A 13,981-nucleotide genomic window follows, 5' to 3' on the forward strand; every position below is an offset into this window, starting at 1 on the left:
TATATTCAATTTACGAATTGTGATTAATTCGTCTCAACTAATATTATTTAATCTTCATTAAATAATTGTCTCATCAACACATTGACTAACTGTTTAGTCATATAAGGCATCAATGTGATTATATTTCTATAACCACATCTCTCAAACACATCCTATAGGTGTGACCTTTAGGGAGCAGTTGATCACCGCCATCTGTATGATAATAACGTCAAACTTTCTAGCAAGCCAATAGTTATTAGGTAATCGTTAATCAACTGATTAAAATACGAAGTATACCCTTGTGAACCTGTAAGAGATTTACAAATGTTATCACACTAATTTGTGGAGGACACAAGCTCCAACAAAATTAAGGTCGGATTTTGGGAGCAATAATCTCTACAATGGAAATGATGAGTTCAACCAGAAGAGAAGAGAATGGGTGAAACTGTGGCCCTTGAACATGAGCCTCGGGCATGGGTATGAGCATTTGGATATGAGTGCTTTGTATCCTGGTCTGAAAAATGTTCAAAACTACCAAGTAAAGCACCATGTTCTAATATTTGATCCAGGAGGATTCCCTAGCTGGTCACTCCTTAAGCATTCAAGTCAAGAGTAATACAGGTACTGGTAGACTGAACTCTACAGGCATGGTGCTGAGGTTCTTGCCTTTATTTGACCAAATTTGAGGTCAAATTCTTTGAACTTGGGGGGTTTGCAGCAGGAGCTAAGAGAATTGGTTTTTATGGTTTTTGATCAAATGGAATTTGAGGCAAATTCTTTTGAAGAAAGGGGGTTTGTAACAGGAGTTTATACATTGCATTTTTTACAAGAGAACAAGCCATGAGATTATCCAAAACAATAGCATTTCCATAACATTCTGGCAGAATTGAGCTGAGTAATGGCTTTGTTCAAATGCTCATATCTTGAGTTTAACTTAACCAAAAATTATGTTCTTTATATGTATAAAATGTTAACAATGTCATATTTCTCATGGACTTGGAATGGTGAAGTTTCACCGTGTGGATTTTCCTCAGTAATCCCTCAAAGGCTGGCATGATTTCATGTTCCAGTTAAAGCATTTCTGGCCTGAACTTACTAACAGTTTAATAACTCAAGATTCAGGCTATGTTCTTGCGTGATTCCAGTTGGAGATTAGATTTGGTATATGGTTCACCTTGTAGATCATCTTGAGTCAAGAGTTATGCCCTCTGAAAACTGCCACTGCTTGCTGAAATGTACAGCACAGGTTCAGCCTGACCTGTCAGTACTAAAATGATCATACCTCGCAAACCAGGCAACCCCTTGGCATAATTCCAATTGGAGATGGAAGCTAACTCATTTAGCTTCAATTTGGCTATTCATGGGTCTTCCAATTCCACCTGATCAAGAGGTTATGACATTTGCAAAATGCCCCTGAATGCTGAATTGGACAACTTAGTTCAGGATTGACCTGCTAGCACTCAAAACGTGCATAACTCATAATCCAGGAACCCATTTCATGTGATTCCAATTGGAAATTAAAGACAACGCTTTTATATTTCATTTGGTATATGTGGGGTATGCTATTTCATTTTGAGGAGCAAGTTATGGTCTCTGCAAGATGGGTCTGATTTCAATAATGCCATCAATAGTAACATGTGTGCATCAGTAACATTTTTGTCTTCCTCCCCTAAATGGCACGTTTAAATGATGGATATTAGTCCCTAAATAGTCCTAAGTATGTGAGCATTATATTGGAGCAAAGCAAGACCTTTTTTGAGTGAGAATATGCACAGGACAACAGTTGGAAAACAAGGTGGTCCAAGGAAAGCGACATCTTGTCCTCATTTCCTTCTTGTCTCCTCTTTACTGGTTTCTACTGCTAGAAGCAGCATTGAGCCACAAAACAAGACAAAGCATAGCTCCTTCTTGTCCAAATAGTAGTACATCAATCCTTTAATGTATTTTGTTCTCTTCCAATATGATAAATTGACCATTGGATTAAAGTAGTTAGAAACCAATGGTTAGATTGTTCTTTTAAGTTTATTAGGGTATCATTGGTTGAACTTGTACCTTGTTTGTAAAGACATAATTTGATGAATGAAAAATATTGCTTTGTGCAAAACAAATCGCCTTCCTTCGTGGAGTCATTCTTCCTTCGTGGAGTAGCCTTAATCTCGACCTTCGTGGCTTGATTAAGAAAACGAGTTAAGCTTACCTTTGTGGATCAGGGTCGGCCCTGTGGGTGTGCAACCTGGGCAGCCACACAGGGCCCAATCCAACACGTCTTGCTACTATAAAAAAAAAAATTAAATAAATTCGGGAATATCCGTTGAGCGGGGAAATAGGTGTGTAGAACAAGTCACTAGATTACGTCAACCAGTCTAATCATTACCCAAAATCTTTCCTATTCTCAAAATCTCAATTTACTCATCTTTTCCCAAAAAAAAACCCTTTTAGTTCCTCAAATATAATCATTCCTAATTAAAATAAAATTCCATAAAAAAATCAATCAATTTAATCTCAGTATTACAGTAAACTTGCAGACTTATTTTCGCTTATGAGGTAATTTTGTTGTTTTTATTTTTATTTTAATCTTTAAAATTATTTTATTGTTGAATTATTGAATTATTTAATTGTATGATTACAATTTTGGGTGTGATTTAATTTGTTTTGATCAAAATCATCATTTTCGAGTACTTGATCAAGATTAATAGATTATGTTTTTCTTTGTTTGTACAGGAAAGATTGAAAGCGCTTGGAGAGTTACAGTCTTGACGATTAATTGAGATTAATCTTGAATGCTTTGTGACAAGTCAAAATAATTAGGTGTTTTCTTACCATCTCATTAATCTAATTAATTGCTTTGTTATTAAAATGTCTTCCAAAACTAAGAAAATATGACTCCGGTTATGAAAACGTAAGAAAAAGAAAAAAATTGAAGAGTTAACTAGATCACAAAAGGGTGCACTTGATAAATTTATAATAAAAGATGTTAATGCTGATAATGGTGGGAATTTGAATGAAAATGATGATAATGTCCCTAGTAATGTACCACTTGATAAGCCAACTGATAGAAATGCCAGTAACAGCAACCGTGATACAAATTTTGAAATTAATGTGGATGACATTGATCATATTTTACATGATGAGAGTGTAGAAAATGATGATAATGCCATTAATCATGCTGCAAATGTTAAGAATGTTGGTTTTGATACTTCTAAATGTGATATGTATGATCCTAGAAATTGGGATAAATTAGATGCTAAAACAATAAACGATTTAGCAGTTAAGGGTCCAAAGAGGGATTTGAGTATTGAGAATAGGCCTAATGATAAATTAAATAGACACTTCTCATCAAAATTTTATACAAGAATTCTACCAAATTACGAAAAATGTGATAGAGAATGGCTTGTTTACTCTAAAGATTTTGATAAAGTGTTTTGTTTTTGTTGCAAGTTATTTAGAAAATGGCAAGGATGAGGTGAATTAGTAAGTGGAGGATTTAATAATTGGGGTCACTTTGGTGAAAGACTTAAACAACATGAAATGAGTGCAGAACATGTAAATAGTATGACGAGTTGGTATGAATTACGTTCTAGACTAGGTAATAATAAAGCAATTGATGGAGTAGCTCAAAAACATTCACAAAAAGAAAAAGAATACGGGAAGAATGTTCTAATAAGAGTTATTTCAATTGTAAAATTCCTTGGAAAACGTAATCTAGCTTTTCGTGGTTCTAATGAGAAATTGTATGAAACTAGTAATGGGAACTTTTTGGGTTTAGTTTAGATGGTAAGTGAGTTTGATCCTGTTATCCAAGAGCATGTGAGTCGTATAACAAGCAAAGATACTCAATATCACTATCTCGGTCATAGAATCCAAAATGAGTTGATAAATTTGTTGGCTTCTAACATAAAATCTGTAATTATCAAGAAAATTAAACAAGCCAAGTACTTTTCTGTTATCCTTGATTGTATACCTGACATTAGTCATAACGAGCAAATGTACATGATATTGTGATATGTGGATATTTCTTTGGATGATTTTATAGTTGAAGAATATTTTTTAGGATTTTTACATGTAAATGATACTACTAGTTTAGGATTATTTGATGCCTTACAAAATGAGTTGAAATCGCTTGATCTTGATATTGATAACATTAGATGCCAAGGTTATGATAATGATTCTAACATGAAAGGAAAACACCAAGGAGTACAAAAACGATTATTAGATTTAAATCCAAGAGCTTTTTATACACCTTGTGGTTGTCATAGTTTAAATTTGGCATTGTGTGATATAGCAAATACATGTGTTAAGGCCACAGACTTCTTTGGAATCATACAATGGATTTATACATTATTTGCTCATTCTACAAAGAGGTGGCAGATTTTAAAGGAGGTTTGACTCCTAAACCATTGTCAGCCACACGTTGGGAAAGTCGTATTAATAGTGTAATAGCAATCAGATTTCAAATGATGGAAATTAGAGAAGCTTTGCTTGAAGTTGGAGAAGCGGGTAATGATTGTAAGATTAGAAGTGAGCTAAATCTCTAGCAATGAATGAACTTGGTAATTTTGAGTTTATGGTGTCAATAGTTATTTGGTATGAAATATTATATTTTATTAACGAGGTTAGTAAACATTTGCAAAGAAAAGATATGCTCATTGATGTTGCTATTCAACAAGTGAACGCATTAATTTCAACTTTTGATAAGTATAGAGAAAATGGTTTTTCTAAAGCTCTCGACACTGCCAGACAAATAGCTAATGATATGAATATTGATCCTTGTTTTCCTAAAAGACGTGAAATCCAAAGGAAAAAACAGTTTGATGAGAGCTCACATGATTCATCGCGAATATCCGAGGAAGAATCGTTTAGGATTAATTATTTTTTGTATCTTATTGATCAAGCAATATCTTCACTCAAAAAAAGGTTTGAACAATACAAAGAATATGAAAATATATTCGGGTTTATGTTCTCCACTGACAAGTTGTGCTCTGTCAATGATTCAATGTTAGAGTCTTCACTACTACAAATCCAGGCAACTACAACGCCCCTTTATCAACGATTATTCACGAAAATCACAATAGACGTTGTAGAATGAATGGCGCGAATTTTACTAAAATCAATTACCACGGGTATGGTTATAAAAACCGTTGTTATTCGTTTTAACAACGGGTCACACATGAACAACCGTTGTTAATAATTTGGCGCAAAATTGCGCAAAGTTAGTGAAAAGTAATCACAACGGTTATTTTTGAAACCCGTTGTTAAAACTTATTTAACAACGGGTTTTTTTTACAACCGTTGTTAAAACATATTTCACAACGGTTGTTGTTTAATAACCGTTGTCAATACCTTCCATACTCTAAACCACACAAACACAAGTCTGCTGTGACCACAAAACACAAACCTTAATACATACACAAACACAAACCCAAAGAAGAAACCAAACACAAACACAAAACACACACTTTCTCATCGTCTCTTTCTCTCTTTCTCATCGTCGCTTTATCTTCTCGCCGTCACTGTTGATTTCATCGTCTCTTTACGTACGTTCTGTAATTATCAGGTTTGTTTCATCGTCATTATTTTATTTTTCTAATTATTTCATTTCCATGTATGTGTTTTTATCGACCATTAGGTTCCGTTCAGCATTTGCTAATTATTTCATTTCCATCTTCTTTGGCGTCCTTCAGTACGGATCAAGCATAGTAAGAGTCTTAAGGATGATATCATTCATTTTGTTGGAGTTTGGAGTTTGTTTTGAAAGATTAAGGAGAGGGTTAATTTATTTGGAGTTTGTTTTAGCAGTTAGGGTTTGGAGAATATATTGAGATAATGGAAATGCATGTTAGTTGAGATAATGCAATGTATTTATACTAAGCAATGTGTGGGTTGAGTTGTTTTTTAATTAATATATATGTTAGGAAGTTGTGCCATAATCAACATCATCATATCTCTCAATCTCGCTTCAAATCTTATTGGACAAGAATGGCGTAATAACACGGATCTTGATGATGATCGATCTATGGAGTTGAAAAAATGGAAGCAAATCAAACAAGCATAACTCAACACTTTCAAAATGATCATTTCATTTAATTTTAAACCAAATACATTACAGCAATTATCAGAAATCAAAAGATGTATAATAAGCCGGAACAACCCCGGTTAAGCGTAAAAAGTGCTTCTCAACCTGCCACCAATCACGCCACTCTGGTATACCGCTAACTTTCGGGTCATTGGCTTCATATTTTGCAATAACAGATTGAATATATGCAAGGACACGACTTGCATGTGGAGATAAGGTTGGAAGAGTACAACTCAACATATCTCTGGTCGCAGACCAAGTTGCGAAAGTAAACAGCCGACGAGGGTATGAAGATGATGATGATGATGATGAGGCTTTGTTGACAAGCCGGACCGCTTCACGCCTCTTAATCCAATAATTCCGTTGATGTTCAAGGGATGCTTTGATTAATGGGTGTTGATCGTGTGGAAGCCCGGCGAGAACCTTCCCATCATCTTCAATCGCTTGTGTAAGCCATTCTTCGTTGTTGATAAAATTAGGGTTCATTGCCATGTTGTTTCAATTAATGAATGTTAGATACTAAAGGATGCTTTAATATTTATAGCTAGTCACATTTATAAGTTTTTTCAAAACCATTGGTAATTAATTTAAGGGATATTCTGCATGCATTGGAATTCTAACGGGCCGTAATTATACATGCATCTAGTAATATTTAATTTAATTTTTTTTTTATTTTTTAAGACCAAACAACAACGGTTATTTACAAACAACCCGTTGTCTTTAGTTATAACAACGGTTTTGTATATTACAACCCGTTGTTATAACTTTCCCCCCAAAATTGAGTCACACTTTCCACAACGGGTTTTTATACTTAAAACTGTTGTTAATATTTTTAACAACGGTTTCCTTAAGAAAACCAACCGTTGTTAAAACCTTTTACAACGGACGCTTTAACAACGTCCGCTTTTTTATATAACAACGGTTTTTAACCGTTGTTATAGCCTGTATCTGTAGTAGTGCTTGTTGTATTAACCTTGAGAATGCACTTAGAAGTAAAGATGAGTCTGATGTTGATGGTCATTTGGATCTGCAATTTTTTAAAGAGTTCATTCCTAAGGAAAAGATGGGTCCTCATGAGATAATTAAATTGATGAAAAAAGTTGGTGACTGTTTTCCTAATGCAATGACAGCTTACAGGATTTTGTTGACGATTCTGGTCACTGTCGCATCTGCTGAACGAAGCTTTTCAAAGCTCAAGTTGCTTAAATCGTATTTGCGCTCTACAATGTCTCGAGATCGACTAAATGGATTAGCGATGATAACTATCGAGAATAATCTTTTGGAAAAATTTAGTTACGAAGAACTAATTGAGGACTTTGCTTCATCGAGTACAAAAAGAGCCTTAATTTTTAAGTGAAGTTTTCTAATGGTTAATTGACTTTATTATTAAGATATTTTGTATGAACTATTGGAAGCACCTTTTGTGAAGTGAACTTCTATAATGGTGAACCACTGGAAATAATTTTTGTATGTAACATGTTATATTTTCTTATTGTAATATTTGGGGCCCCAAGTTGGAAGCTCGCACAGAGCCCCCGATAGCTCCGGGACGACCCTATTGTGGATGCTTAAACTTGTTACTATCTTTACAATTTGCTGTGTTTTATTTTGTTTATACACAACCAAAAAATCATCTCACAAAAACAACACAATCTCCTTGGTTTTTCCTCTATTTTATTGCAGAAAAGTTCAGAACTTTGGTTCATATTTATCTTGATTTTAATGCACTTAATTAGTCATAATCTTGCAGAAATTATGCTCCATAGTCTGTGCTTGGGTCAGTGCGATGTTCAAGTCAGACATGTTTGTGATAGGGGCATAATTTTTCTGTTGTTTTATGCGTGACAGATTTAGCGTACTACTAGCTTTCGTGGTAATGCTTCGCGTTAATTTCAGGTTTCGCTTCAGTAGAAACTCCTTTATTATTAAATGGTCGGACGATAACCATAAGAGCCTTGCAGGTAAATCGTTTCCTCCACCTTTACTTCTTTTACAGGCTCCTTGCTTGTCTTTTAGATCTTGAACAATTTCAAGGGCTTAAATTTACGTTTTACGCTTAATTGCTCCGGAGTTAGATAGGTATTGACATTTCTGACGATGGGCATAGGCCTTTAGATTGTGGGTTAATACATCACTTATTGATGGTGTTATTAGAATTGTTTGTATTGTGCCACTGATTTAATCATTTCTTTAAAGCCTTTGTTTATGGCATTACTTAGTGTTTGTGTTAATATTTGGGGTTTTACGGAGCTTGTAGTTATTCATCTACAACCCTTAGAAGTGGTCGTGGCGGGTTTTGAAATACAGGTAAGGATGTAGTGCTATATATTGGTAGGTTTGCAGATGTGTCAATTTAAGTGTAATATCTGGATTGAATTATTTGTTTAGGCAAAAATCATTTAAAAGGAAACCAAAGGTAAGGTTAAAAAGGCGCTATTAGCTAGATTCACTAAAGGGTCTCGTGATATCCACATGCAGCGCCCCTGATGCGACACATACATTAGCAACTTTATGGATCATATTTTGCTGCTAAAAAATGTTTATCCCTCTGTACAGGGTTTCTCGGCTACTTGCATTAAATTTTACTTTGTATCCCCCTCCCTCTCATTCTCCTCGGCATTATCACCGTGCCCACGTGAATTAATGCACTAATTTACTATTGATGGTAGCATAGGAATACTGACATTTTCACCAAAAAAAAATAGCAATACTGACATGCCCAAAAGATCGTCGTCAGGTTTGGTACATATTGATAGTGTGACACAACAGTTTTCTGACACTCTCAAGGGAAAAGTGTGGAGATATTAACTTGGAATTTCATATCAGTTAGATTATTCTTCATGTTATGGTGTTTATCATGAACTTTCAGAATTTGCGACATTTATGGACTTGCTCTTAAGAGTCGTCTTTGGTAATGAGGGTGTGGTTACCTACTGATATAAATGACCTTAAATTAAAGGTCTCTTCAAGAATCATAATTGGTTTTAACTTTAGTTTATCTAGGTGTGAAATGACGAGGTAATTTAGCAAGTTGTGAAACTTCTGTGATGCTTAATTGCTTATTATGTAGATTTTAAAGTGAGCTTATTGTAAAGGTTCCTTTGTTTTACACTTATCATGAGCTTTGGTTGCTCTTGTTATTGCCGAATTTTTGTACAAGATGAAACTAACAAAGACATTGAGGCCAAAGAAGAACACCTTAAAGAAAAGCTGTAAAATATTTCCTTATGTGTTTTTCCTCCATCCTTGTGTTGAGTTGTTGCTATTGTCATTTGATTATTTTATGACTGAGTACACCAAAAATAGATCTCTTTGGTTACAAAAATTGTTTGTTCACAGACCCCGATACTTGATAACCTTTTAATTATGGATCCTCGACTTTAAAATAGCATTGTCTGAGATAACTCGCTAAAATTGAGTGGTGTATCTCTTTCTAGATTTTTCGCAAAGAAAAAAATCGTATATGGTTTTGTCTGTGCGTAGGCTGTTCATTTGAGAAACTCACACCTTTTCACGGAATTTAAATGCTTTCCTCGTCAGAGAGGGAGATCTGATTCTTCTTGTCCCTTTTAGCTCCAAAGCTTGTTAGGAGAAAACACTTATGGATAGCTTGGGTGACAAGTAAATTTTCTTTTTATACCTCAAATGTACATGTAAGTCGAGGTGCATATGTTGCATGTGACCACTGTTTTTTAATCATGCTTAGTTTGATAGAATCGGGCACAATACCACGGAGCCTGACAAGGCGGGCGTTTTGGACGATGTTGTTTGAATACTAAGTCATTTAAAGGGTGTATCCCAAAAGTTGAAGGTCTATAGCTCAAATCAACGGGAGAAAATCGAGGAGTTGTAGCTATTCGCATTACATCTTTCAAAGAGCCTTTCTTTAAATGGGAATGTATCTCAGGGAACATGTACTTCTAGAGGTAATTTTAACCGCTCTACTGATTTGTTTTTCTATTACAAGACGTGAACCTTTCATTTCAACACGTAAATTCTCGTAGGGAGGGACATATTCCTATGGCTCGCTATCACTTTTCAATGTAAAATCTCCGCCTTACAAGAGATCTCTCAAGATGCACAAAGGATAACTGAAGCTAAATGGTAACCTGTTTTGATGATATGGTTGCTCTCCCTACTCAGTTAAGGATAAGGAGCAAGAGTCGGAATTGAGAGTACTTGTGGACGCCTATACTCAATTTAAGGAATTGCTTCTACCAACTTCGAAGGGTATGAGCATACACAATAGAGAGGATTGAGCATTCTCTTAGTACCCTATCTCTTCTAAGAGGACATTCTCTCTATTGTGGGACTTATGTTAAGTGTCCTCTTAACAAGAGGAAGGTAGTCACTTCCTCTACTTTTAGAGGATTTTAGAGGAAAGCTAACTTGGATCTTATGCCTACTAATCAACCACTTTTTGCCATATGGACAATAATTCTTGTACTTTTTTCTTTAATAAAAATTGGTAGAGTAATTTAAGTAAGAGAGGAACATAAGATGATCCTCTTTATTGTGTGAGAAAATAAAAGAAAGAGGATGAACATGGTGAGAAATAAAGTGAATGAAAGAGAAAATGAGGAGTCCAAAAATTAGAGGGAGTGAGGCAAAATAAGAGAAAAATAAGCTCCCTCTATTGTGGATGGTCTAAAGATTCTCTAGATAAATGTTACCTATAGAGCAACAAGCTTCAAATGTATATTGTGTATGGTACATGTCTAACATGTTAATTAAGAATTAGCTACATTGATTTGTTTTGAGCTATGTAACTAATGCAATTTCAGTATATTTGTTAAATGGTGGTGCTTATTGATTTTGTTACAAATTCTCGGCAAGTTGTTGCCACTGCTGCTGCTTTGAAAAAAATTATGGGGCAGATATTAAAGAAAGATAGACTAACACAATTAAGGAGCAAGATACTTATTAGCACGTATGAAGTTACAAAAGGTATAGAAGCTATAATGTGGTCAATTTTTCCAAAATCAAAGAAAATTAATGTCTAAATTTTGTTTTACCAAAAAACAAAGGCAAAATATAACCGGTTCATGGCCAAGAGTTGACATAAAGATCATATTCTTGTACTTTTTATATTAAAAAAAACTTGCTTACCATGCCAAATAGATGATTTTTTTTTTTACAAAAGCAGGAGAATAACTTACAAAGTTTTACAAGTAATCAGTAATCAATTCCGTATGATTAATTAGTTCAGCCATGCAAGTGCTTTGCGATGCAGATAGCATAGTCACTTTATATGGACGATCCAAGATAGAAGATAATGGTTGGGAAACCGTCTTTTTGGTGGCCCAGGAATCTCCACTTAAGCTAGTTGTCTTGTTGAACATGGTGTATAGAAAGATTAATGTTGTGCGAAAGCGTGAATATCCCGTGTTGGGCCTCTGCTACATCTGTGTCTACAAGCCATAATAGTACGATATTGTCCGCTTTAGGCCAAGCCCTCACAGATTTACTCTTGGGCTCCTTTCCAAAAGACCTCGTACTATTATATTTTTGTAGACACTTATAAAGATGAGCTTTCATCTTTATTCTACCGATGTAGGACATAAGTTTGTACCCTAACAATCCTCCCCTCAAACCAAGGACAATCATCTTAACTCGGACCTTGACCTCTATGGAGGACTCCCACACTCTACAGCCCCAGCTCTAGACAATCGAAACACCATAAGTCTTGATAACCTTCCCTTAGCCGACAGACCATGCTACCACGAGCCATGTCTTGCACCACATGTCACCGCCTGGTCAAGTGAGTGCCCTCACATGCTCCTGAACTAGAGCATGTCCTTGTGCCCTTCTTGGGAATTTGCTACACATGCATATCGAACAACCTCTGCATCCAATATACCCTGGACCGGGTCCGTCACTTCCGGGTCCGTCACTTCAGAAGTCCTAGAACACAAACGGTCTCTGGAATCCAACCTGGAAAGGACCCACCAGACTTGTGGCACTCAATCTGATAAGGGTCCCCCTGATCAACAGTTCTAGTACACAAATGGTCTTTGTCCTACAAGATCTATGACGCCTTTCATCCATTTAACCCTGGATCAGGCCTGCTCAAGGACTCACCCCCGAGCTAGGAGTTTCATGCTTACAGTGTACCTCTTCAAGTCTTGGGCCTGCTGATGCATCCTCGTGTCTAGCCCAAGTCGAACCTTGGGCTCTGATACCACTTGTTGTGCGGAAGCGTGAATATCCCGTGTTGGGCCTTTGCTGCATCTGTGTCCACGAGCCATAATAATACGATATTGTCCGCTTTGGCAAGCCATCACGGATTTACTCTTGGGCTCCTTCCCAAAAGGCCTCGTACTATTATATTTTTGTAGACACTTATAAAGATGAGCTTTCATCTTTATTCTACCGATGTGGGACATGAATTTGCGCCCTAACAATTAAAATGTATGAATCTTATAAGAAAGCCTTCTTTTGTCCGAAAAGGATGTATTATATACGAAAATCAATTTTTCTCGATTTTCTGTTTCAAGTGAACTGTATAACTTGTATCTTCATGTTTAAAGTTCTTCTGGCACACTTAGTTATAGGGTATCTGGTGCTACCTACTTTGTTGTGCCAAATTTAGTTGTAGGGTATTTGGTGCTACCTAGTCGAGTAGCTTGCGAAATAGATGATTTATGCTTAGGGTAACGCATATGTTTTGGGTGCCCTAACATGCATTCCATACTTCAAAATGTTGTTTATTTTTGAGAAAATTGTTGATTACAGCCTTTTAAAAATCACTTTTTGAAAATTACAGCCTTATATAATTTTTTTTGTAAATTACATCCAAAATATTACTTTTCTTCTAAAATTGCACCAACTTGAGGATTTCGGTGAATTTTGATGATGTTTTGATGTTGTTTGGGGTGATTAATTGGTTTGTGTTAAGGAGAGGTAAGAAATCTGGGTAAGTAGGCTCTCAAATAATAAAGGGTATATTGGTAAAACATCATCAAAATTCACCGGAATCCTCAAGTTGGTGCAGTTTTAGAAGAAAAGTAATATTCTGGATGTAATTTACAAAAAAAATTATATAAGGCTGTAATTTTCAAAAAGTGATTTTTAAAAGGCTGTAATCAACAATTTTCTCTTTATTTTTTGAAACCTCTTTTCGTGCCTATTGCAGGGGCGGTCGTTTCACATTTACACTACTATAATCTCAATTGAACTGCTCACTAATGTTTACTTTTGTTACGTGCATTTACAATATATTTTTTTTCATAACTGGAAGTAACTTTCATGTAAATATAAAATTTATTATTTTAAAGAAAATTAAAGTTTATGAAATAGTTTCCCGAGTGTTCGTTAGAGCATAATGGAACAAGTGGCAACAAGAATCTGAAACTTTGTGTTTGGTTTTCTCCAAAACTAGGAGGAAAAAGGGTGGGAGAGGAGATCATTTATTGCTTGTATAGGGTAATGCTAATATAGGACAAGCTCCATAATTTTTTTTAAAAATGCTCTTGCTAATAGATGTAGTGCTATAAAATTCTTTCAATGGACTAGGTGTTTCCCCTTTCTCTTTCCCTTTCGCAGCTCCTGCTCAAAAATACAACAAGCTTTCTCTCACTCTCGCCAATACCTATTTCGCAACTGTTGTTCGCTAATTATTTTGCACCAAACATCGTCTTTTCAGGCATTTTCGCCAATTAGGTGATGACTACAATGTATGGTGTTGTGCGGAAGCGTGAATATTCTGTGTTGGACCTCTGCTGCATCTGTGCCCACAACCTATAATAGTACGATATTGTCCGCTTTGGTCCAAGCCCTCACGGATTTACTCTTGGACTCCTTCCCAAAAGGCCTCATACTATTATATTCTACCGATGTGGGACAAGGGTTTGCACCCTAAAAATCCTCCCCTCAAACCAAGGACCCATTCATCTTAACTTGGACCTTGACCACCACGGAGAATTCCCC

At 35.7% G+C, this 13,981-nt stretch overlaps 1 protein-coding gene and 1 pseudogene across 1 annotated transcript; both read left to right on the forward strand.

Moving 5' to 3' along the window:
- Positions 1–414: 414 nt before the first annotated feature.
- LOC141634831 (uncharacterized) lies at positions 415–3,441 on the forward strand. Its single transcript, XM_074446687.1, has 3 exons — positions 415–456; positions 549–600; positions 2,903–3,441. Exons 1-3 carry the CDS (start codon positions 415–417, stop codon positions 3,439–3,441), a joined length of 633 nt encoding a protein of 210 aa, XP_074302788.1.
- On the forward strand, positions 2,685–7,522 carry LOC141634847 (uncharacterized; annotated as a pseudogene).
- The last annotated feature ends 6,459 nt before the right edge of the window (positions 7,523–13,981 follow it).

This window comes from Silene latifolia, chromosome 2 (genome assembly GCF_048544455.1).
Source record: "Silene latifolia isolate original U9 population chromosome 2, ASM4854445v1, whole genome shotgun sequence".
Lineage (NCBI taxonomy): Eukaryota > Viridiplantae > Streptophyta > Magnoliopsida > Caryophyllales > Caryophyllaceae > Silene > Silene latifolia.